This window comes from Podarcis filfolensis (genome assembly GCF_964270895.1).
Source record: "Podarcis filfolensis genome assembly, chromosome: 1".
Lineage (NCBI taxonomy): Eukaryota > Metazoa > Chordata > Lepidosauria > Squamata > Lacertidae > Podarcis > Podarcis filfolensis.
The window spans coordinates 76,019,559-76,043,683 of record NC_139604.1 but is presented as its reverse complement, the minus strand read 5'-3'; the positions used below and the strand labels follow the sequence as shown (position 1 = coordinate 76,043,683).

Genomic DNA, 24,125 nt, shown 5'->3' with positions numbered 1-24,125 from the left:
GGGTTAAGACCATAAAGTCAGCTGTCCTGCCAGTCTTAGCTAGGTCATACTCCTAGATAAGGGAGTAAGGGTCACCAAACCCTTTGTTTTTTTCCTTACACCATGTGAACCTACCAAGAAGGATGTCTGGGCTGCTTGCTCTAAGGCTACACTGCATGGCTTTAGCAAGCCATCTTTGTGTTTCTATACAAATAATTTAGAAACATTACCGCTTTTTGAAACTAAGTTGTATTGCCTGTCTTTTCTTGTTGCTGTATGGAAAAGCACCTGAATCTGATCTTTGAAGGGTTTGTAAGTAAACCATTTTTAACTTACCGAATGTGTGGTGGCTTTCTCTGTTAAGGGAAGTAGGAAAGTTTGGAACTTAGAAGGGGATATTTCAAAGCTTTCACAGGCTATATTTCCAGTGCTTTACTTTGCTGCATGTTTTGTGATTTTAGATCTCTGCTGGGGCTCTCTCAGCAAAGAGTGCTTGCCCCAAACCTGGATCTAGGCATCCAGGGAATTCTCCTTTTATTCTTTAACCAAACCAACAACAACTATTTGTATGCATGGAAATGGAACAGTAGCTAGGTGACTCCTGACTGTCTGCAGCTCTCTATCAGAAGCAGTGGGTTCACCTCTAACCCATAAGAGAAACACACAGCTGTGTAACATGATTCCCTGCACAGATCATTAAGCTGAAAATTGCCTCTTCTCATCCAGGCACCACCAACTTCTGAGCCCTCAAGCTTGTTTTCAGGTTTCATAAAATTCTTGCTTCCACCGCTTTCCACCCAAAGTCCCTGGAGTACGCCCTGAATTGAATTGCCTGCCAGGTTTTATGCCGGCAGACGGGCTTTAAATAATTTATATTTTAATTACAGTTCATCATTTATTTTATTTTATTTTATTTTAAAGAGGGAGGGTGGAACTTTGGAAATCTCAATTCCATTTGTTGGAGACACACAAAAAATAAGGTCAGGAAATGCTTCCCAATGAACCTTTTTTGTTTTGTTTTTAAGGAAGAAACAAAGAAAAGAAATGATATGCTTATGGCCAGCAACCTTCTTCTAAGAAAGAATAATACATCAAAAACACACTGTTGTGAACCACCAAAACTAGCCTCTGTTTGTATGGCTTGTAAGTTATTTTGATATAGCCAATGTGAATGAAATTCATAGTTTGCACAAAAAGGCAACATGTTAGATTTTGCTGCCTGCGTCCTTATTGATTAATTTTTTCAACAGCATCACTCAATTTATAATTTATATTCCATCCTTGTAGGCATCATGACTGAGCTCAATGGATGTTTCAATCAATCTCTACAGAAACAGCTCCAAGCTAAACAAAGGTATATTTATGATAACACGCAGTATAACCCTGCTATGCCTTTAATCCACAGTTCCAAATTTAATTTTATAGTAGGATTGTTGCTGCTGCTATTATGATTATAATTAAAAAGCCTCTTCTCATCTAGGCTCTGCCAGCTCCCTAGACCTTTAACTCATTTACAGGTTTCACAAAACTCTAAGCCTTTGAAAAGGAGTGAGTCTAACATTTTCTAGATGCTAATGAGTCTTTAATCATATCTGGCATCTACCTATTCAGTAGTGTACCCCCATGCTCGCTCACACTGTTTTGAAAGGCGTGTTTTGGTTCTATTCATATGCAGGTCCTGACCGCTTGCCGTATTTAGAGAAAACATATGTATACATCACAAGTATACACACATGTGTGCATGCATCTCTATGCTTGTATGCAAAGGTTCAAAATATCAGGTTATTTCAGAATCTAGTTTTTATTTTAAAAAGTATAAGACTGCAATGTTGTTGTACCCATTCATCTGAAGTAAACTCCCTTGAACTCAGTTGGACTTAATTTTAAGTACAGTGGTACCTCGGTTTTCGAACAGCTTAGTTCACGAACAACTTGGAACCCTAACTCTGCAAAAATGGAAGTAGGTGTTCGGGTTTTTGAACCTTTTTTGGAAGCCGAACATGCTGATTTTCCGTCCCCCTGTGTTCCCTGTTGCACTGCTAATTTGCATCCCCCCCATTGTAATTCAATGTAATTCAAGCCTTCCATTTCCAATTGCAGTGTTCTAACATGATATTTGGAGCTTATATTTGGTGCTTTGTTGTTGCTATTTATTTTGCGTTTTTTGTTTTGAGGTTTTTTCAGTTAATTTGTTTTTGTGACTGTGTGGATCCCAGTTTTGCTACTGATTGATTGATTGATTGATTGTGTGGCAGAGGAAATGGATAAAAGCCCCCATCCAAACAATGACTATCATCAGTGCAGGTAAGAAAATTTTTAATTTTATTTTTTATCATCTACAATACTGTTTTATTTATTTTATAGTACAGTACATTGATTATTGCTTTCATTTTATGGATCAATGGTCTCGTTAGATAGTAACATTCATGCTAAATTGCTGTTTTAGGGGTTGTTTTTAAAAGTCTGGAATGGATTAATCTGTTTTGCATTACTTTCTATGGGAAATAGTGCCTTGGTTTTGGAATGCTTTGGTTTTGGAACATACTTCCGGAACGGATTAGGTTTGACAACATGTAGGGTTGGTCTGCTGATCCATTTTATTTTGACAAACATCCATTCCTTGCATCTTTGTGTCCTCTTTATGAAAACCAGTGAAACATATGCAACTGTTGATAGTTTTCGTGGTTACAAATGCATGCAGATACCTATCTGACCCTTAGAAAAACAGCCAGAGCTCACCAATCTCCCGGATCCTTCTGAGCAGCTGGGCTCAGTTTTGGAACACAGAAATCAAATAACAGTACAAGAGACTATTGGTAAGCATGTGCAATCTGTTTTTCTCTTCCTACTCAGTCAGCAGCACCGTTAGGCAATTTTAGAATCTGGGCTTATAACGGTCTTACAACCCCCTCCCCTTTAAGATAGTAATGTGTATTACTTCAGTTGTGAAGCTACAGTTAACACTTCGCTGTGCCTCCCCTTGCCATTCCAGGTTTTACAGCTGCTTCCACATTCCTGTTATTTTAGTACAGCCAACCCCCCAAGCCAAGCAAAAAGTTTCCCAACCCCATCTGAATATGAAATACAATGAGCATGTGCAGTTGTTTAAAACTCACTTAAACTATAGCTTCATCATCATGACTACATGGGATAAAATGAGGCTTGCCTCTGATGCCCCAATGCTAAGCACATTTACCAGATAATAAAATATTGTACATTTTAAAGTAAAAAAACAATAAAACAAGCATCTGCAGTCCTGCATTTGCCCACCTGCGAACAATAAAATGTTTTTAAAAAGAAGAAAAGGGAATGTTGCAGTGATGAGCATCAGCTCTGGTGAGCCCCAGAATGCCCATGCGAGCCCAGGAACTGAAGCCAGGCCTGTTTGCCAATGTGCTGTAGTGGTTAAAAGCAGTGGACTCGTAATCTGGTGAACCGGATTCGCTTCCCCACTCCTCCACATACAGCTGCTGGGTGACCTTGGGCCAGTCACACTTCTCTGAAGTCTCTCAGCCTCACTCACCTCACAGAGTGTTTGTTGTGGGGGAGGAAGGGAAAGGAGATTGTTAGCCGCTTTGGGACTCCTTTGAGTAGTGATAAAGCGGGATAGCAAATCCAAACTCCTCCTCCTCCTCTTCTTCTTTGCTGTTGTCCCCATCATCTGTCACTCTCTGGATGGGCATATGGTGAGGGTTCTAGGCTGCAGGGTCCTGCACTTTACCACAAGGTAGGTAGGTATAGCCCATGGTGGACCATTGTAGATACGATCAGCACCCATACTTCTTAGATTAGGAGAAAGGGCTTCTGTGTTACAGTCAGTGTGGGGCTTCCAGTTAGGCTTGACACACAGAATCTTCATAACAAACAATAGACTTTACTAAATATATATAATGGAACCCCACTCAGAGAATAAAATATACATTCAAAGTTTGTGCAACTTCATAAATGCTTTCAGGCTATACTGTTTAACTCCATAAAATATTTTGAAGACTCAGTATAGATACAACCAATCTTCTTAAGATCTCTAAAATTCACCATAATTTAATGTTCTGAAGGCTGGTATTTCTAACCTTAAATTATTTTCTTAAATGCAGCAATTAAAAAAAAATGTCAGGAGGGTCCTTGGGATGTTTTGGAGTGCTCCAGCTGGCATGGGCAATGGTCTGGGATGACTGGAGTGCTGGTTCAAAACATCTGGAGGGCAACAGATTTGAGAAGGCTGGACTAGAGCCATTCAGCCGAGGGTGCTTCTTACGTCTACACTGGCCTTGGTGGTGGTAATTTCATCACAGTCGTGTACGCTCTTCGTTGATTTATTGCTTAGCCGAGACTAGTCATCAAGAGCTAAATATGGGAACATTCTGAAATGCGCTTACACAGGGTTCAATACTGACAGCATTGTAAGTGGGAAAGGTTTGTGAATTAGTAATGGGCCAAAATGATGGTCAAACAGCAGGACTCATTAGCAAGATATCAATCAAAAAGTCTCAGCTCTGATAGTCAGGTTCCAAGAGGAATATATGCCTTCCAGCTCTTAAAGAAGCAGTACAGTATTGTGCAGTACCAGATTATGTCCTCCCCCATCCATTCTGCTGGGCAATGCCAACAACATTTCCCTATCCACTTTTTTTCACATCCTGCATGTTTATATACCTCTGCCATGCCCTCCACAAACTCACCTTTCTCCTTGACTAAAAACAAACTCCAAACTTTGTAACCTGTCCTCATCAGGTAATTGCTCCAGGCCCTTGCTCATTTTGATTCCTTTTTTTGGGCATCTTTCCTGCTCTGCTGAGATACAATGACCAGAACTGCACACAGTTTTCCGAGTGTGACTGCACCACAGATTTGTAAGAAGGCATTATGATATTGGCAGCTTTATTTTCAATTCTGTTCCTAATGACCCCCAAAATGGAATCAGACTTTCTCTCAGTTGCTGCCGATTGCCTTGACCTTTTCCTTCAGCTATCCACCACAGCACCAAGAGCCCTGAGCCACAATCAAGTTGTGATTTATCCTAGATCCCATCAGGGTAGATGGGAAGTTACATAACATAACAAACAGAATAAAAGAATCAGCACATGTTACAGCTGAAGACTGACAGGTTAATTTATGTGCCCACAGGTTCTGAGTAAACAGAAAAATTTCTGAAAGGCAATACTGACTAGCATCTATAAAAATTGGTGTTGTTTACACAGGCTATGTTAATAATGTATAATACCGCAAGTCCTTTCCCTTTTGCTCTTGTCTTTCAATGGCATTTTAGTTTTATTTCCTCATCAATAAAGAAAAGCACATTTTGCTTAAGCATATGGGGAAATCAGGGAACTAATTAGGAGGATATATCATGTTGTGCCATATGCAAGTACAGGGGAAAAAATGTTTGGAGGAAATGCTATCTCCCCCCCTAAACAACAACAACAACAACAACAACAACAACGTTGCTAATGTTTGAAGAAGACATTAGCTGTTGAGAAAATCATTTCTGATGGGATATGTCTCCAGTCTCTCTCAATCTTTTTTACATTTTGTCTTTTAGGTTCACAAATGTTCTGCTGTTTATCTTGCACTATGCTTCTTCCAGTTTATGCTGCCCATGGAAGCTATCTAAAAATATGAATTTGTTTGGGTGGGAAAATAAATAAATAATGTAATTAGATTTATCTGTTTGTACAGATTCCTTACTTAATAGCCCCAATTCAGAACCTAATTCCTACAGAGCAATCTTACTGACTTGTAGCACCTCTGCACAGGAGCACATGGCATTCCCAGTACACCACCCAATTGAGCATGAAGAATGCTTGTTTTATGCAGGGATTTTGTGCAGATTTCTCATGCATAAACCAACTTTGGAACCTCCTGGAGTCCATTATTCTCCTGGTTTATTACACAGTTTTGTGAGAATGGTGCAGAGTAAGCAGGAACATTTTGTGCCTTGTGCTGATGCACATATATTTCATCACATTTTCTGAGGGTATAGCGGGTAGCTGGGGAGATAGCACACTGAACAATCAAGTTACCAACTAGTTCATTTGTTGCTTCCTTCCTGCAGTGGTAAGGAGAGCTGTGTTAAGCCTTGAGACAGAACAGGTCATGATTTCTCCCAAAACAAAATGTCGGAATGGGCCTGAAATAATACATTACAATAGTATTCAGGATTTCTCAGAATTGGAACATTTTCCAAGCTGATATCACATCAAACTGAGTTGCATTATCTCTTCATTTGTTTGTTTATTACATTTTTATCCTACCTTTCTTCCAAAGAGCTCAAAGTTTTCTCCCCCCACCTCCATATTATCATAAGAACCCTGCGAGGTAGGAGATAAGAGACTTGTGCAGTGAATTTCATCACTGAGTGGGGATTTGAATTTGAGTTTCTCCACTCGTAATTTGACACTCTAACCAATACACCACACTGGCTTTCATTAGAATTCCAGGTGTAGTTTAATTTGGGTGCAAGTGTATATTCAGACTTCTAAGGAACCTCTGATCTTTAAGAGTGTTGTACGAGAACTCAGGGTTGAGGGTCCCATCCTTGCACCAATATAAACATTGAAGCTGAACATTAGGAGCTGTAGGGATAGGTCAGGGAGGGTACAATGTACCTATAAACAACATTTCCAGTTGTTCTGAATCAGTGCACAAGGTCAGACTGTGCCACCATTTGGACTAGGTTGGTCTGCAGACTGGTGCCAGTTTGTGCCATCAGCTACCAGTTCACAGAGACTCCAGCAAAGCCAAGCCAGGATAGGATGCTTCAGGGACCAAACATGGAACTAGTCCCTGGCACTTGTGTGTGTTTGTGTGTGTGTCATTTCCAGTCCACCACATCAGATAGCTTTAGGAGCACTGCACTAGATAATTAAGTTTTGCAATAAAAACACTATCCCAGCAGTGAGTCATATTCTTAACCTTGACCATTTGACAATTTGATCCAAGTTGCCTTCAAATCTCCTAGCTGGTTTCTTGCTTCACTGTCTTAGTCATATGTATAGCTGCACCAATGGGGACAGAACTTTAATTCTGAGTTTCATTCCTGCATGAGCAATTGGTCTGGAATTTTGTTCCAAAGGGAGTGAGAAATCTGGAAAAACTAGGCAAAATAAAGGTAGTGCAATCCTATAGAGGTTTCTACAAAGTTAAGCCTGACTGAATTGAATGGGACTTACTCCCAGGCAAGTGAGCATAGGATTGCAGCCTAAGAGAGTTTACTTTTGTGCCCGCAGGACTTAATTGCAGCTATGGATTACCATAGAATCTCTTTTCGGTTGTGAAGGTTTCACAAGGTTAGACTGGCCTTCCTGGAAGGATGCGAGCCAAAGAAGAAAACAGAGAATCAGCATAAATTGTGGTTTTGCAGCTTGGTAAAATTGAATTAGCAAAATGTGAAAAAAATAAGAAGGCGTGACATGATACAGAAGGAAAAACCATTTCTTTCCCTTTTTTGAATTTGTTCCCCTTTAATCAGATGCCATTCACTTTGCTGGTAATTCTCTGCCTGACTTTGACTTAATTGGACTAAGGAAGATGAGTCAAAGACAGACTGCTTGAGCCAGCTTTCAGTTCTATAATTTGTTTTCATTAAATCAGGCCATGCGAGTGTTGTTTAGAACTGCTTTCCTTGGGGGTACTACAGTGGTTGCACAGGTATTAGACCTGACATAGAAGAAGTTGTGTATTTACCCGCTCCCCATAAGATAAGGGGGACAATTGCTAGGGTCAAGGATTCATAGGCACATGCAATGGTTTTGGAGAATGGGTTCTCACAAATAAATCACTGAGCAAATGAACTTGTTATTACCAGGGGGGAAAGAAAGCACAAAATCACCCAACAAACACTGCTGAGAGTCAGAATAAGAACAGGAAGCCCAGAGGTGGGGGACCTGTGGCCCTCAAGATGTCATGGAATTCCAACTCCCATCAGCCCCAGGCTGTCAGGAATGATTGGCATGCTCTAATATGCCCTGTTTTTGTGGGGGGTGGAGGGTGGAGTTTCATCTGCTACTCCCTTGATGACCTTTAATGCTCCACACAGAGCCTATAGTTTGGGATTTCTGGCACCATTTCAGAGAAATAACTTCATTTCTGCCTGCAAGCAGGCCTCACACACAATGGGATAATGTTGCCATTATGGACCAATACCATGTGAATGAATGCAAAAATGCCACTCAATGTAGGATTGACCAGGCCTGGCAGCAATCAGTAGAAATGGCTTGATGGTCAGGTTCAATGGGTTCCCTCTGCTGCGGTGATTATGTCCAGTTAAATGCAGCACGGTAAAGAAACTAAAACGATTCTAGGAAGGCAAGAGAGACTTTGGATTAGACTTTAATTTCTTTCATGCCTCGCTAGGTAACTGGGGGGGGGGGGAGTAAAACACTGGAGGAGAATTACTTTCACCAGCTGTAATGAGAGTTAACTAATGCTTCATTTCCTATGTAAAATGGTTGGGTGACTATGAATGATGGATGCTAAAGAAAATTCCAGACATTTTCCCAACAGAAAATGGCCTTTCTGTCAGAAAACAAATGGCTCCTAAGGTAATTTCCTGCTGGGAAATTTCCTGCTTTGTGAAGGCCAGTTTGAGTTATGTAATGTACAAGATGCTGTACACCTTAGCTATTCTCATGGACATTGTAAAAGATGGACTAGAAGGGCATGTATACTGGACTTTCCATTGCCCTTGGCAGATCATACAGTCCCTGTATCAGGCCTGACTTGGACAGCTCAGGTGTCTTTAAGTAGTTCAGTTTTTAGGACTTGCAGTTGGTGGTATGCAAAATATAAATATGAATATTTTTATGTATAAATAAAATATAAGTATTAATCAATTTGAAGAACAACATAGCAGTGCTGGCTTTGTTGAACCAGTTTATTGGATTGATTTATCAAACCCCCACCCACCCAGTTTCATCAGATTTAAAATAAAGTATTTCCAGCTGCGGATAAAAAAAAGAAGAAGTTTATACTTCCAGGATTTTATTTATATCATATATATCCTGGGAGAGTGCCTACATTCCCACCCACTGGCATGATTGCCTTGTGATCAGTTACAGAACATAGGCTAATGATTTGGTCTATTTTGCTTGCAAAAACGTATCAAAGCTCCATTGACAAGCCCTTTGCCTTTCTTCAGGCTGTGCTTTCTGCTGAACCATGTTAATGTGAAAATTTATTATACTGAAAAACGGTAATGACTATTTTGAGACCCTCATCCAAGTAAAATATTAAAATCCACAAATGAGCAGCTGCATAAATGTTGGAGCTTTTCTGGATGAACTTACGGCCTCGTGGCATGGCGACTGCAATTCTAACTCCAATCAGAATTACAGCAAATGAAAAAAATATCGGTAATTGAAATGGCTCAGCATTTTAGCAGGCTGCCTTCATTTACATGCATAATAGCTGTATATATATCTTAGCACTGGCCTTCTGCTCTGATCTTTCTTTTCAACAGGAATCCTTATTTTTCCTAGGTGGGGATATTTATAGCTCAGCAACATCAGAAGGCAAGGCATTGCTTATTTTAAATTCACAGCATTGCCTGTATTTCCCTTGTGACTAATTCTGCATTCTGTCAGGTTCCTCCCTCTCTCCCTCTGCCGCGTTCTCATGAATCCTTAATTCCATTGTAGCCCCGTGATGCCAAAGTCACTTTTCATCAGAACACCCACATGTACATCTTCAGAGACTCCCCACTGCAAAATCTCCATTTCTGAAGCTAACTGACTGCATAACTGGAAGACACAGTGAGGGATGGGCAAATTCTGTTAAAACAACTGCGTGATGTAAGATGCTATGTTCTCTGGCCAGGATCAAGGACCTTACACAGGGCTCGCCGGCCCAATACATTTTGCAGCTTGAGGCAAGATAATGCCCCCACATTCTTTATGAGTGAGGAAAAGATTAGAGTAGTAGTTAAACTTTACTGCAACATTGGCAATGGGCAGTGTCCTTCACTCCTAGGCAGAGCCAGATTTAGGTTTGATGAGGCCCTAAGCTACTGAAAGTAATGAGGCCCTTTATATGTCCAGCTGTCCTTTTTCAATAACAAATTGTCACTGTTTTTTGTGTTGAATATATGCTATATGGTAATTTATGGACCTAATTGTTAAGTTGTGGGTGAACATATCAGACGACACAGCGATTCTTCAAACAGCTCTTGTTCATTCAGAGGCCAGAACAGAACTGACTGAAGGGCTTAGTCAGCCTGCTTATATAGAGCTCCAGTACAATGTTACTGTAGCAACTTTTCTAAAAATATCCAATCACTAAACGTCACTTTCGATCCTTCATTTGCATAAAAACTATCCAATCACTGAACGTCACTTTTGATCCTTCATTTGCATAACTATCTACAGTATCCCCGTGCTTGCCCAGGGTGAGAACTTCAGTACATAACACTAATAGGTATCTAAAGCCATTTGCACATGTTGCCATGCAACCACTCCATGCAGAATGAAGGCATCCTATATATAGAAATGAGCAAACCAGTGATATTTCAAGAATCAGGCTAGCAGGCGGGGCCCATTACTTATATCATAGGAGCCTACACAACACAAAACACTGTTGCTGTATGTAGGTTTTGTTTTATTTGTTTTTTATCTTATATTTGGAAATGTACATCCAGTTTTTTTACCCTTTAGATTTTTTGGGGCCCCCAAGAGAGTGGGGCCCTAAGCTATAGCTTGTTTAGCTTATATGTAAATCGGGCACGGCTCCTAGGCAGGGCCCATGACACATTGCTCTCTTCTCCAATGCCTCACTGCCTAGGGCTAGGACTGGCCTGGAAACGTAGGTAAAAAATTATTTGAAATTATTCTCCAATTGGAGTTGGCCTCTTTCTATTTTATTTTATTTCTCCATAGGCAGCATGCAGCTGAAGAGCCTTTATTTCATTTCATGATATAGATATAGGTATATAAAAATATAGCATGTCAGGTTGACTTAAAATAAATCAAGCTCTTAGAATTCCCATTGTCATAAAGGCTATTCCATCCTTTCCTGTGAGATGGAGCTGGCCGGAGCGCTGCTTCTTCTTTAAAAACACATGTCTATATGAGGAAGAATCCCATTACTGGATTATTTTATAAATTCACCTGAGACAATGATATTCTCAGCAAGCGCTTCTGGTCACCACCAGCAATGACATAATCTATGAATTCCTTCTTGCTTGTGTCCAGAATCAACCAACTAGGCATGTGAAATAGGCAAAAGACCCAGCCAACCGCAAAACCCAGATTTGTTTTAATATCAGTATAAGGGAGTGAGATAAGCGGTAGACCAAAGCAAGTAAACAAAACAGTTCTAAATATTCCTCTCCTAGGCATATGTACATGACGTAAGCGCATTGTACTTTGCAAGGGCTTTTCCCCGGTCTTCCAGGAGAGACAACAATAACACATACAAATAATTCCTACATTTCTATCCTGCCTTTCTTTCATCCATCTTGGAACCCAAGGCAACATTCATGTGCTTCCCAAATGATCACTTATCCAGGCACTGACCAAGTTTAGACCAGCTTAGCTTTAGCAAAGTAGTAGCTTCATGTGCCTTCAGATCATACTCTGGGCTTTTTCATGCTTGTATGGCACTCAGAAAGTCAGAATTGGCTGGGATACCTGGCTGAACATGTATTCAGCAACAAAGCTGGGTTTTCTGTAGAATGATGTGTAATGTGCCCCTTAGTATATGGTGTGTCAAATTCTGTAATAGTGTATATGATAGAAATGACAGTGTGGGTTCAGCGAAAAGAAAACAAGTATTATTTCGGTGGAATAGGATTTTCTTTCTTTTTTCATATTTTATGAGATTGTTTCCACTGCAACATGAATATTTCCATCAGTGCAGAATCCAAAATTTTCAAACCACAGCCTTTATTTTCACTTTTATAAAAAAAGGAGGGGAATATATTTTCTCTTTCTTGTACAAATGTATTCCCACTGCCAGCTGGTTTCCACCCACCCCTCTCAGATTAACTTGAGAAATGCATCTCTCATACATTCTAATAGGTTGATTAGAGCTTCCTGTTGGGACCATGCTAGCAATCACACTGAAATTTTATTACAGCTGCCGATTGTAAGCTGTTTATTGGATCTGTAGGGCAGCGAACCTTCACAATCATTGTCTGGCCAGATGGGTACATAGATATTTGCAATAAATAAATAATTCAGGATAAATGAGGCTTCCCTGCCCCTTTGGGAAGTGAGTGACAGATTCAGTGCTCAAAGTATTAACATGACAGGTAGTCAAATGGCTGGAGATTGATGGACAACATCCACTCTGCACACATGTGCAGAAAACACATGCCCATTTCTTAATCATCCTTGATTCTGCTTTCATAGACCAGCCCTGGGTCAGGAAGGGTGAATGATTCCAATCAATATCCAGTTGTTAGAGTAACAGCCATGTCTGTTCTGGATGGCTGAGTGGGTGAAAACATGTTTGTTCTACTTAATGTGACACAGTCCTGTCAAATTAACAACTACGATGGCAGGAGCCAGCTTGCTTAATAGGTTGAAGTCAATTCTGCAGAGAATTTATTATCAGCGCTCAACCAATAGATCTAAAAACCTCATTACTAAGGTTTATTTGCAGATAATAACTAAAGGTACACTCTGTATTAGACTAGGGCTTGTCCAGTTTTAAACCTTCCACCATATACTCTATCACCTGGTAAACACTGGAGTAAGCTGTAGATACAGAACTGCAGTTACTTAATTGAGTTCTTGTTGGGTCGAGTGACTGTAAATTCTGTTGTAGCAGAATATAAACACGCTGTCTTCTGGTTCAGAGATTAACTACATTCCACCCAGTACATTTCCAAGAAGGAATGTTTCTTTATTCAACATGCTGGTTCTCATCTGAGTTCTCAGTTGTACAACAGCACTATCTAGTACCTGAATCAATTGACTGCATCCACTCAAATGGTCCCCCTGTGGCCGCTCACCAAGTACAAAGGGAGCACTTGCGTGAACAAGAAACACTGAACAAGAGAGTAGAGTTGTTGTGTCAGGTGAAGCAAACCCTTATGTCAGTGAATCCACAGGGTTATGGCTCATCAATAAAGTAAAGGTAAAGGGACCCCTGACCGTTAAGTCCAGTCACGGACAACTCTGGGGTTGCGGCGCTCATCTCGCTTTACTAGCTGAGGGAGCCGGCGTTTTGTCCGCAGACAGTTTCCTGGTCATTTGGCCAGCATGACAAAGCCGCTTCTGGTGAACCAGAGCAGTGCACGGAAATGCCGTTTACCTTCCCACCTATTTATCTACTTGCACTTTGATGTACTTTCGAACTGCTAGGTTGGCAGGAGCAGGGACTGAACAACAGGAGCTCACCCCACTGCGGGGATTCGAACCACCGACCTTCTGATCGGCAAGCCCTAGGCTCTGTGGTTTAGACCACAGCGCCACCCACATCCCTGGCTCATCAATAACCCACCAACAAACACCACTCTTATCAAGGATCGCGGGGTAGGTCTCAACTGCAGGTGAGTTATCCACTCTCTCAACCCACACTGCTAATCACGTGTTTGGGGGTGCAAACTCAGCAACAGGTACCTGCTACCCATCATGGGGAAAGCCTATGAAATCAGATAACCAAACAATAAACTCTAGTAATAAACTCAAACAAGTATTTATGCTTTGAGTTATATGGAATGCACCATATGTGAATGGGCTTTGTACCAATGTGAAGATACGGCAGATTTACAAGGAATGGGGTTTCACATCCATTGTTTGGATCCTAAATCATCATTCCCAATCACTTGCGGGCACTTGTGCTATTTTCCCTCCCCGGAACCAGCTCTGCAGCCAGCTTTTTCCTATTAGGTGGGGTAGCCACATTTTTCGGAGAGGGAGGTCACCTTAGCAGTAATAGAAATAGACTGCATAGCGAACAAAATGAGCATGTGTGTATGTGTCCACTTAAAATATTATTGCTTTTATCCAATACTGTCTTGCAAACCTGAGTGTATCTGAAAGACGATAAAGTATTGTTTAAAATATGAGCAGAACAAGTAAATACTTTTTTAAAAAGACAGATCACTGATGCTTGTCTGAAATTCTAGGTATCAGAGCCAATGTTTTAAGGAAACAATTGTCAGAAGCATTTAAGTTCCATTCATAACATGAACAACCTTCATCCCTGACCTTGGATTTTCTCTGTTGGATGAATCATGTTGCTGAGCTGTTTGTTCAGTGGGTATAACCTTTGTGGGGCTTGTCTTCTTTGCTGATTAACATTATTACAATATCCACGATAAGTAACAAAAGCACACAGTCAATAATCTGGGGCTAAAATCAATGAGATAAACATGCTCCAAATTTCTATATCCTGCATGGCCACACAACTCCACCATGACCTACATTTGCTTTATCAAGTATTATTTCACCACATTTCTCTGGAACTCTCATAATCTCAATTCCACCTCTTAATTTACTGCGGTGTTTTTAAAAAGCTACCAAATTCTCAAAAAAAACATTTTGGTGTATGAACATAATTTTAGAGAACAATTCATAATATAATATTGAACAAACAAAGAACAAACAAATGATACAGTAATCCCTCATTTTATGCAGAGGTTCAGTTCCAGATCTTGCTTCTGGTCATCAGCTAGGTTGCTGAATGGCAGGAGTGTGAAGGAGTGCTTTACACAGGTGCCTGGGATCCTTGAGAGAAGGTCTTGGGGAATATTTGCCAGAGTCCTATGACAGATTGTGCTGAAAAATATTTTCATTAGTTTCCACCAGCCCGTCATGCATGAGAAGTGTACATAACATTCATAATTTGCTCATTGCTATTCAAGGGGCTGTGCAGGGCCCAGTTCTTGATCACTCAGCACAGTAGTAGAGTCAGTTGCCTCATTCTGTGGTAAATGCTGCTTGAAACCTTTGCAGATTTGTGATATATTTTGGCATGCATGTTCCAAAGAACACTGGGAAATTGGCTGGGCCAAGGGTGAGAGCAACAGGTCTCTGGAGAGTTCTGTGTGTTGTCAAAACAAAGTCATTATGAAAGAGGTGGTTTTGCGTGGGGATCTTTACTTTGGTGAAAGGCATCTTCTCTAGAGAATCAGCAGCATATCTGACTGCTGGGAGTGACTGGAGATGAGAATATGATTAATAGCCAGGCTCCAGCTTCATTTCACCAGAGCTGTAAAAATTTGTTCTTGTTAGGAATGCGGCTTTACTGGGGTCACATCCAGCCCACAAGTCATCTCGCATAAACCCCACAAAGATGACTCTTGTGAAATATCTCTTGCCTTCAGCAATAACAGAAATTTATGACTAACATCCATAACTCTGTTTTCACCCCTGGGATTGCTGTGTGTGCTACCTGTTAGATTCCCTGCACTGACTGTATGAGGAATTGCTAGGGAGGGGACCCAAGGTTCCATTCTTCTTCATCCTGACACAGCCTTCCCTCAGACCTGCAGCTGCTGTTTAATAAATTTCCTTTCCTTTATATGTGTCGTGCTGATTACAGAGAGAATTGGAAAAAGTAATTTGCAATGAATAATGTATTTGGCAAATAAAGGCAGTGAGCCAGCAGCTGAACGCAGGATTGCCTAGTGTTGTTCAGAAGAAAATGGAAACAGTGACCTAAATATGATAAAGCTGATGTGAGGAACTTTTTGGCCCTCAAGATACTGTTGAACTGCAACTCCCATTAGCCATGGCAGAGGGATAATGGGAGTTGTGATTCAGGAAGGGCCAAAGGTTACCCACACCTGCTATAAAGATAGGTGACTCCAAAGATGGTGACAGTACTTATTTACTATTTATTTATTGCACTTATATGCCACCTTTTCTTCAAAGAACTCAAGATGGTGTGCATGGTCCCGCCCCCATTAATACACATATAGGGCCGCCAAACGTCTGGGTTTCCCCAGACACATCTGGGAATTGGGCTTTAAAAATGCTTTAAAAATCCCCCCAAAGCTAAAAAACTTTATTTGGGGGGGGGTGTTCCCAAAAAAGCCCAACAAACCCATTTTGCAAAAGAAAAACTGGTGATTCTCAAAATCAAGATGTGAAATGCCCTAACTCCCTCAAGCGAAAACTGAAAATGAACATGTAATCTATTATTAAAAATTTGGAGGAGCAGGGGGCCTTGACAGGGGCCAGCAGCAATGTTTGTGGGTGTCACAGTGCCCACAGGTGCTATGTTGGTGACCTAAGTCATAAACTATGTTTGATGAAACTGGGAAAGATAATCTAAATCAAGGCATTCTATGGTGATCCTAACCACAAGGTAGGTGATGGTTGTGCTTTAACTTTTTCAGAAATAAATGATCTAAGAGCCATAGTAGGATAATACCTTTATTATGGTCATCTACAATGTTACACAGAGTGTATACCTAGCAAAATAATGTGAGTGTTGTGGCTGAAGAGAAATGAAAGAACCAGTCATGACAGGGAAGCCTAGATGTCTGAAGTGTGCAAGAGACTTGGGCTAGAATGCTGGAAGTGTACTCAGAGTCAGTCAGGTTAGAACAGGCATAGGCAAACTTGGCCCTCCAGATGTTTTGGGACTACAACTCGCATCATACCTAGCTAACAAGACCAGTAGTCAGGGATGATGCCTGGGTTAGAGTCTGGCTTTTTTATTTTCAAAAGAATGGTGGAAAAGCATTTCTTCTTTCTTTGCCCAGTTGTCCTTGATGCAGCCTGAAATGTGTTTTGCACCTAGCAGATTAGAATTAGGTTGCATCAAGGACTATTATGCAAAGGAAGAAGAATGGCTGTTTCTCTGTTCTTTTGAAAATATAAAAGCCAGCACTTACCTCAGATCTGACTGGTCCTTGTGAGACAGAGAACAGCAGTAAAGAGAAATGGAGTAGTCCTTATACAGGCAAATCTGGAGATTAAGTTTTAGTCAATAGAAGAAGCCAATTTGGGAACTATTACTTAGTCACTAAAGTATGTGTAACCCCTGGAAAGTAATCCTCCGACCGTCTTTAGATACCTCTCCTGGCTGGCTAAATTCAATTTTCCCCAAACACATAAAATTGTAGGTAAATGTGTTGAAAGAAAACTATGGAGAAGCTAGACAGATGTTTTTCAAGTTTGGGAATAAGACATATAGTAGAATTCTGCAAAGCAAAAGGAATGGTTTGCTGCAATTGTGGGAAATGAAGCCACAAAACAGTTTGTTCTCAAGAACTAAAGCAGAATCCCACCTGTGGATGACACCATTATGCTCTGGGAGCCTCATTCCAGGTGAATGTAAAACCACAGAACACAGTATTATTACAAAGTAGCTCAAGGGACAATGGGAAAGAAAGCACTAGATGGAAGAAATCAACATACGTACATCAATACAAAGGATATTTCATAAGCACGGATGCTTCTGGTAGCTAGAGAAGAAACTACAAGCACACCTGCCCCTTTGGAGCAAAGGCATCATCGATTTCAAGGGCAAATGGTCTCTGAAAAGCTTTTTAGAGAAAAGCACTGAAATTGGGTCCTCTTGTAAAAATTTAAAATAACCAAAGCCGAACAAGGGGCTCTCACTGAGCAAAAAGAACAGATTGAAGGACATTAGAACAATATTTGAAAGTAGTGGGTAGACAGACTCCTCTATACTCAATTCAGATTGGCTCCGATTAAACTGAGCTATTTCCTCTCCAAAAATTGGAGGAAATCATACAAGTGATCTAACTCAAATGAGAAAGTGGTCTCTTATACTAATGAATGCTTCATTAGTCACAGTGCTGCATGTTGACACAACTCTAGTGTATTTCTTGAAAGCTTTTTTGGAATATTCACAGACCTTGGGTTTAGAAAGGGCTTCTAGAAGAAGATGAGCATCATTTTTCCTCAGTTTTACCTTTTTCTTTGGAGACAGGTACTCTGCTAGTTTGCAAAAATGGCCACTCACCCCTTCTCAGGTGGGCAGTGGTTGCAGACCTCACCTCTGTCCACCATCCTTAGCAATTAGGACCCATGTGTCTTGTTGGCACTTAGGGGAATTAATTCCCTGGCTGGGAGAATCAAGGAGCGGGGATACCCTGCCAAAATCCAGCTTAAAATGGGCCAATAAGAGGCTATGCCAGCTAGGCAGTCCCTTGCCTGCTGGCTGGCCATTGGCTGTGGGCTGTGTCTGGTCAGCTCGCAATGCAGAAAAGTTGGCTGCACCTGCCCTCTGGATCACAATCAGCTGAAGAGCAAACCTTCCCACCCACCCTCCCTTTATTAATTGTTTGTTACTTTTTAGGTCTATCCTGTATTATGCATTCTGTTCATAATTTTCCTTTCAGGTTGCTGCTTTAACCTCTCTTTATTCCCTAGATTTACTCCATTTATCCAGTTTTCATTCTTTGTGCATCCTGACCTTGCTATGGTTGCTAATGGTTGCTGTATTCAGAGCCAAGAAGGAATTTGTCTGTAGACAAACTGGCTGGTCTGGAGGTTTTTGCCTGCCCCATAGCAAATCGCCACACCTTTTGGCAGTTAAGGCATTGGGCAGAATCCTAGCCTGCATCACCCTGTCCTAAACCAGCGGCGTGATCAGGATACCCTGTTAGAGGAATTTCGTGAAAGTCTCTGTGGGGCAGACAGGCCATATAGCTTCCAGCCATAATCCTTGGCACAACCCTGAAGTGGTTTCAGCCCTCCAGCAGGAGACTGAAATGGATATACAGTCATGCCTTGGTTCTCGTATATTTTGGCTCCCGAGCGTCAAAAACCCAGAACTAAGTGTTCCCTTTTTTTAAACGTATTTCGGAAGCCAAACATCCAACACAGCTTCCGCTTGAGTGCAGGAAGCTCCTGCAGCCAATCGGAAGCCGTGCCTTGTTTTTTGAACGGTTTCGGGAGTCAAATGGATGGTACCACTGTACACCCAAGTCCTGAGCCAAAATTTCACCTACACCTGTAATCAGTAAAGCTATGGCCATTTTTAATCCAGATGGTTGTCTGTTTGAGTACTCGCTGCATAGGGGAGGGTAGCACTGTGACTTGGTACCGCAGCTATGAGTAATGAAATATTAAAATACCGCATATGCGCTTCTGCAAAGTCAGTGGCTCTTCCTTTCCTGTGTGTGCTCTCAAAGTCCTCCTGTAGATTTAGCTATCAAGGGGTGTATGTGTTTTTCCTCCCAGTGTTTCAGAATCTGCTTTTGAAACCCCTGCAGGATTAATTAGCCATCCATGACTCAGTGGAAGAACTACCTCTTTCTCTCTCCAGAGCATACAGTGTGGGCCAGGGCACCCATGCAACTTGAAGAGATTATTCATCTTGTTAGCATCTTTCTGCCTTGCTTGTGGAGCATTATTGGAAGGTGCGATGATTACAAATCCAAATCCTTTCAGGGGGTGGGACAGATGGTGCTGCATTGCCATCAGATGTCTGCAGAAGCAACAATTTTAAAAAGGATGCCAAGCTTCAAACAATCAGCTGTACCATGACTCAGAGACAGACAATCACTTCCCTTTGTAGATACTAGAAGTGGAAAAAAACATATTTATTCCTAGCACCTAGACATAGCTATTAATGTTTTTTTTCATTTCCCCTTTTTATTTAATTATAAAAGAGCTAGCAAAGACACTTATCGCCGCATATATTTAATGTGAAGGCCAACAAAAAAATTGTAAAGGGCTTCTTATTGAAAGCTTGGAATTGTTAAAAATAGAAAATGAGAGATGGCAGAGAGTGGTGCCTGGTTGCTGCTCTCTCGGTGGCTCTTAACTCTGTACTGAGGGAGGCAGAGTTATGCCTTTCTACTGCTCTATTTGGTGGTGCCTTTTGTGCTCATACCATTGAATGACGAAGCACTGCCTTTCTCCACGTGTACCTACCCATACATTAAGATCCTCAACGAGAGGCCTGCTATGGATGCCCCCAATAAATGAAGTGAGGTATATGGATATCAGAGGAAGGGCCAGCTCAGTGGTGGCACCTCAGTTGTGGAACACTCCTGAGAGAGGATTACCTGGTGCCTACCTCATTGTCTTTTTAACACCAGGCGTAGACCTCCCTCCCTCTCCTTCAGGATTTTCCATATAGTGACAGAAAAAGGTGCTGGTTGAGAGCCAGTGTGGTGTAGTGGTTAAGAGCGGTAGTCTCGTAATCTGGGGAACCGGGTTTGCGTCTCCGCTCCTCCACATGCAGCTGCTGGGTGACCTTGGGCCAGTCACACTTCTCTGAAGGCTCTCAGCCCCACTCACCTCACAGAGTGTTTGTTGTGGGGGAGGAAGGGAAAGGAGAATGTTAGCCGCTTTGAGACTCCTTAAAGGGAGTGAAAGGCGGGATATCAAATCCAAACTCTTCTTCTTCTTCTTCTCCTTCAGGATTTTCCATATAGTGACAGAAAAAGGTGCAAAATTCAGTAAGTACCAACATGGTGCAAAGGAAGAATCAGGAACTTGAACTCAAGCTATGCCTGCAAAGGAGGAAAGGAAGAATGGGGAGTGCTCCCGATTCTTTCCTTTGAAGCTGAGTCACCTGATGTCATGGCAATGTCAAACGATGTAAGGTCAACGTGGCCCATGGTAGATTTCTGAGGATCTAGCAAGCCAGCTGGCTCTTGTTCCCAACCCCTGTTGTAAATCATCCCAGGAATATGACTGAAGGCTAGCACTTAATATATATTATTTAATTAAAACAAGAAGTTCAGGTAGCGTAGGTTGGCCCACATCTGGTGCATTGCTGCAGGAGGCTGCTGTGTTCAGTAACAAGAGCAGTGCTTCTCTGTATTTTGGTTAGGAGAGCTAGAACTCCAGCCTGACAGTTTCTGTTAAAGTATTCCAGGTGAATAATTAAAGGAAATACTGAGTGGCAATATAATATCAGAAATGAATCCTTCTGCACAGCTCAGATATATAATAACGGTCAGGGTGATAAGAATATTGCATGTCATGTGCGCAGAGCATAAAAAGTTTTCATAGTTAAGGTGAATTCACACCTTACTGGTGGCTAGCATCAATCATCATGTGGTGAGTCACTACCTAATTTTTACCACCTCTCAGTTTGGTTCCCATTTTGCCTTGTTTGCCTAAGGTTGAAAGTGCTAATGATCTGCGATAGCTTGCTATGCAGTGACTGAGGCCCACCTTGCTCATGTCATCAGTTTTTCTAGTGTGTCCATGGCAATTCTTCATGAAAGGAGCCTCCAGTATTTATGAACACCAGGACTGATGTTTTTGACAGTGACATGTAACTTCACAGCTCCTGCTTTCAGGGAGTAAGTCAGATATGTTGTTTGCTCACCCTCCATCTCCCCTTCTCCATTATTTGGGGAAGCTTTGCACTTAACATGGCCATCTTGTTATACTTTCTTAATAAAACTGCATTTTGGGGAAAGCTCTGGGCTTGTCTCTGTTGCTTTCCCAAGTACAGTGGTACCCCGCAAGACGAATGCCTCATAAGACGAAAAACTTGCAAGACGAAAGAGTTTTTTGTTTTTTGAGTTGCTTCGCAAGACGAATTTCCCTATGGGCTTGCTTCGCAAGACGAAAATGTCTTGCAAGTTTGTTTCCTTTTTCTTAAAACCATTAATACCCAGGGTGCATTGCTTGAAGAGGTGCAGTTGCGACTTGACTTCGAAGAGCAACTCATAGCACGTGGTGTGGTAGCCTTTTTTGAGGTTTTTGAAGACTTTGGTGATTTTTGAAGCTTTTCCAAAACTTCTTTTGCAGCCATTTGGTAAGTTAAACTTTTAAAACTTTTTTGGGGGTTTTTGGATTTTGGGTTGGGGTGTTTTCTAGGAGGTTTGGTGCTTTTGAATTTTTTGGATGTGAAGCACTGATTTATTTATTTTTTGGGTTTGCGAAGGTAGGAGCTGTGATGCCATGGGGCCCAAGAAGACTGCTGCTGCAGAGGCCGGCGAGAGGAAGAAGGAGAAGGTTACGCTGGAAATGAAGAAGGAGATTATCCGGAAGCACAACGGTGGAATGCGTGTGACAGACCTCGCCAGGGAGTACGGGAGTAATCCATCGACCATCGGGACCATCCTGAAGATGAGGGAGAAGATCCTTGCGACTGATGTAGCCAAGGGAGTCACCAGGATCGTGAAGAACCGCCCAGCTGTTCTGGAGGAGGTGGAGAAGTTGCTGCTCATCTGGTTAGAAGAGAAGCAGCGTGCAGGGGACACAGTGACTGAGGCCGTCATTTGTGAGAAGGCCAAGGCCTTGCACGCAGACCTCGTCCGGCAACAGCCAGGAACCTCAGGCGAGCCAGAAGTCTTCAAGGCAAGCAGAGGCTGGTTTGACCGGTTCAAGACGAGATCTGGAATCCACAGCGTGGTCAGGCATGGAGAGGCTGCCAGTTCTGATGTTCCTGCGGCTGAAGACTTTGCAGCGGAGTTCCTGGAGGTTGTGACGACGGAGGTCTACGTTCCACAGTGGCTGTCCTCCAAAGAACTGAGGGACATTTGCCAGAAGTGGAAAGATGTGCAGGCTTTTGCACAGCGGCACCACCCTGACAAGGACCTGACACGTGACCTTGCGAACACTTTTGATACGAGGGTCATGTCGTCTTTCAGGGAGGTGCTGAAAAGGCGGATGAAGCAGCAGACCATGGACAGGTTCTTCAGCAAGAAGCAAAGAGTGGAAGAGGAACCTTCTTCGAGTTGTCCCCCAGAGTCTTAGAAAATGTATATACAGTACTGTACACTTTGGTGATTTTAAAACTTTTTTTGACCATAGGAACGCATTAATTGATTTTCAATGCATTCCTATGGGAATCCATGCTTCGCAAGACGAAAAATTCGCAAGATGAAAAAACTCGCAGAACGAATTAATTTCGTCTTGCGAGGTACCACTGTATTTTCTACAGGCACTCCACTACCAAGACTAAATATAATCTGAATAATACCCACACTTGCAAGGGTGAGGAACTAGGTTTGGCTGGTGGGCCAGATTGTTCTCTTTCCCCTCCCCATGCAATGATGTCAGGTGACCATTTCACCTGCAGGGGTCTTCAGAGTCTTGACAATGATCAAAGCTCTTCACGCACCTTGTACTTCTTCCTTGTGGCTCCCACCTCCTTGCCTTCTGCCTCCACATAGCTATGCAATGTTCCATATAGCCTTTTCTCTTTTCCTGTTCCTGTGCTTACCAAAATATTTGGAGTTGCATCCCAAGCTATCCTGTTTACTCAAAGACATCTGCTTATGCAGTGCAAATTGTGCACCTTCACCCTGCTATGCCCACCAAGTGTTATGGGGTTTCCCTCATCCCCCAAGAACAGATTTGTGGCAGAGGAGGAGTGAGAGGGACAATTCTCTTGTACCAGTGAAAGTCCTTGCACAAACTGAATAGCTTTGCTGGATACAACCCTCTGCACATACCTCTCCATAGGATATTGTGAATGTAATACACAATATGTAATGGTATACAAATCTGTCTGATTTGCACAGTCTATTTCATTGAACTGAATCTGGAGTTTTTCACTGTGGTATGTGAAATGTTCAATGAAAAAAATCTAGCCTTGTCAATTCTTAATCATTATCATATGATAAATGTAGAGACTTGGGGGGTTTCATACATGATGAAGCATACTCCTTATTGAGTTTCTCCATAAGCAATGGACTTTGTGTTTCATGAATGCCGTTTGTCTCCAGTATGAGATGTCGAATAGGCCCCTTTAAGCAGACAAGGCTCTGCAGAGATCCTGATCTGTCTGAGGCATTGATTTATTGAGTGAAAAGCCTTGGACAAAACATTATAATCCTCTTTTATTCATAACAGTATGTTAATTTGGTTGCCCTAGATGTATCCCACAGAGAAACCAGTAATTAGTCTCTCTGGGTTTCACATTATAGTCTATCAGACTCAACGGGTCATTGCCACCCTATGAAGGTCTCCCTCAGTTTCCCCATAGGCAGCTGAGATGGTGATACTCAGGGTTTCCTAAAGCTGAACACGGTCACAAACATGAGTTAATGACCTCAGGACAGTTTTATTGCTGAACTGGAAAAGATGCAACTCACCCATACCTAATTACAAAATTAATGTAGGACTGGTCTATCAATAATGGTTAGTCTCAGTGGTTGGGAATGCAACATCTGGGTAAAAGTTTTCCCTGGATGAGGGTTAATAAACTGAGACTCAGTCTAGAGAAGATGGTGGTGCTCTTAGTGGATGGTTCATCTACTCAGATGTGTGGTGCTCAGTCTGTTCTAATGGAGTTTCACTGGCCTT

At 41.8% G+C, this 24,125-nt stretch overlaps 1 protein-coding gene and 1 long non-coding RNA gene across 2 annotated transcripts in view; one reads left to right on the top strand and one right to left on the bottom strand.

The window, feature by feature from the left end:
- Positions 1-21,321: 21,321 nt before the first annotated feature.
- The window catches only part of LOC310756455, a 351,789-nt gene continuing 348,985 nt past the window's right edge, over positions 21,322-24,125 (bottom strand). Inside the window, exons 2-3 of the long non-coding RNA XR_014544884.1 lie at positions 22,633-22,752; positions 21,322-21,460 (exon numbers count right to left, since the gene is read on the bottom strand). This is a non-coding gene — a long non-coding RNA (uncharacterized lncRNA). The remainder of the gene's footprint in view (positions 21,461-22,632; positions 22,753-24,125) is intronic.
- On the top strand, positions 21,709-22,574 carry LOC310756341 (putative CENPB DNA-binding domain-containing protein 1). Its single transcript, XM_083600170.1, has 2 exons — positions 21,709-22,295; positions 22,326-22,574. The coding sequence occupies exons 1-2, from the start codon at positions 21,774-21,776 to the stop codon at positions 22,569-22,571; spliced, it is 768 nt and encodes a 255-aa protein (XP_083456296.1). The 5' UTR covers positions 21,709-21,773; the 3' UTR covers positions 22,572-22,574.

Bases quoted from the DNA above. Each gene is read 5' to 3' on its own strand.
- LOC310756341 (XM_083600170.1), top strand. From the start codon at position 21,774: ATGGGGCCCAAGAAGACTGCTGCTGCAGAGGCCGGCGAGAGGAAGAAG. The intron at 22,296-22,325 runs GTTGTGACGACG...TACGTTCCACAG, and splicing joins TTGCAGCGGAGTTCCTGGAG to TGGCTGTCCTCCAAAGAACT.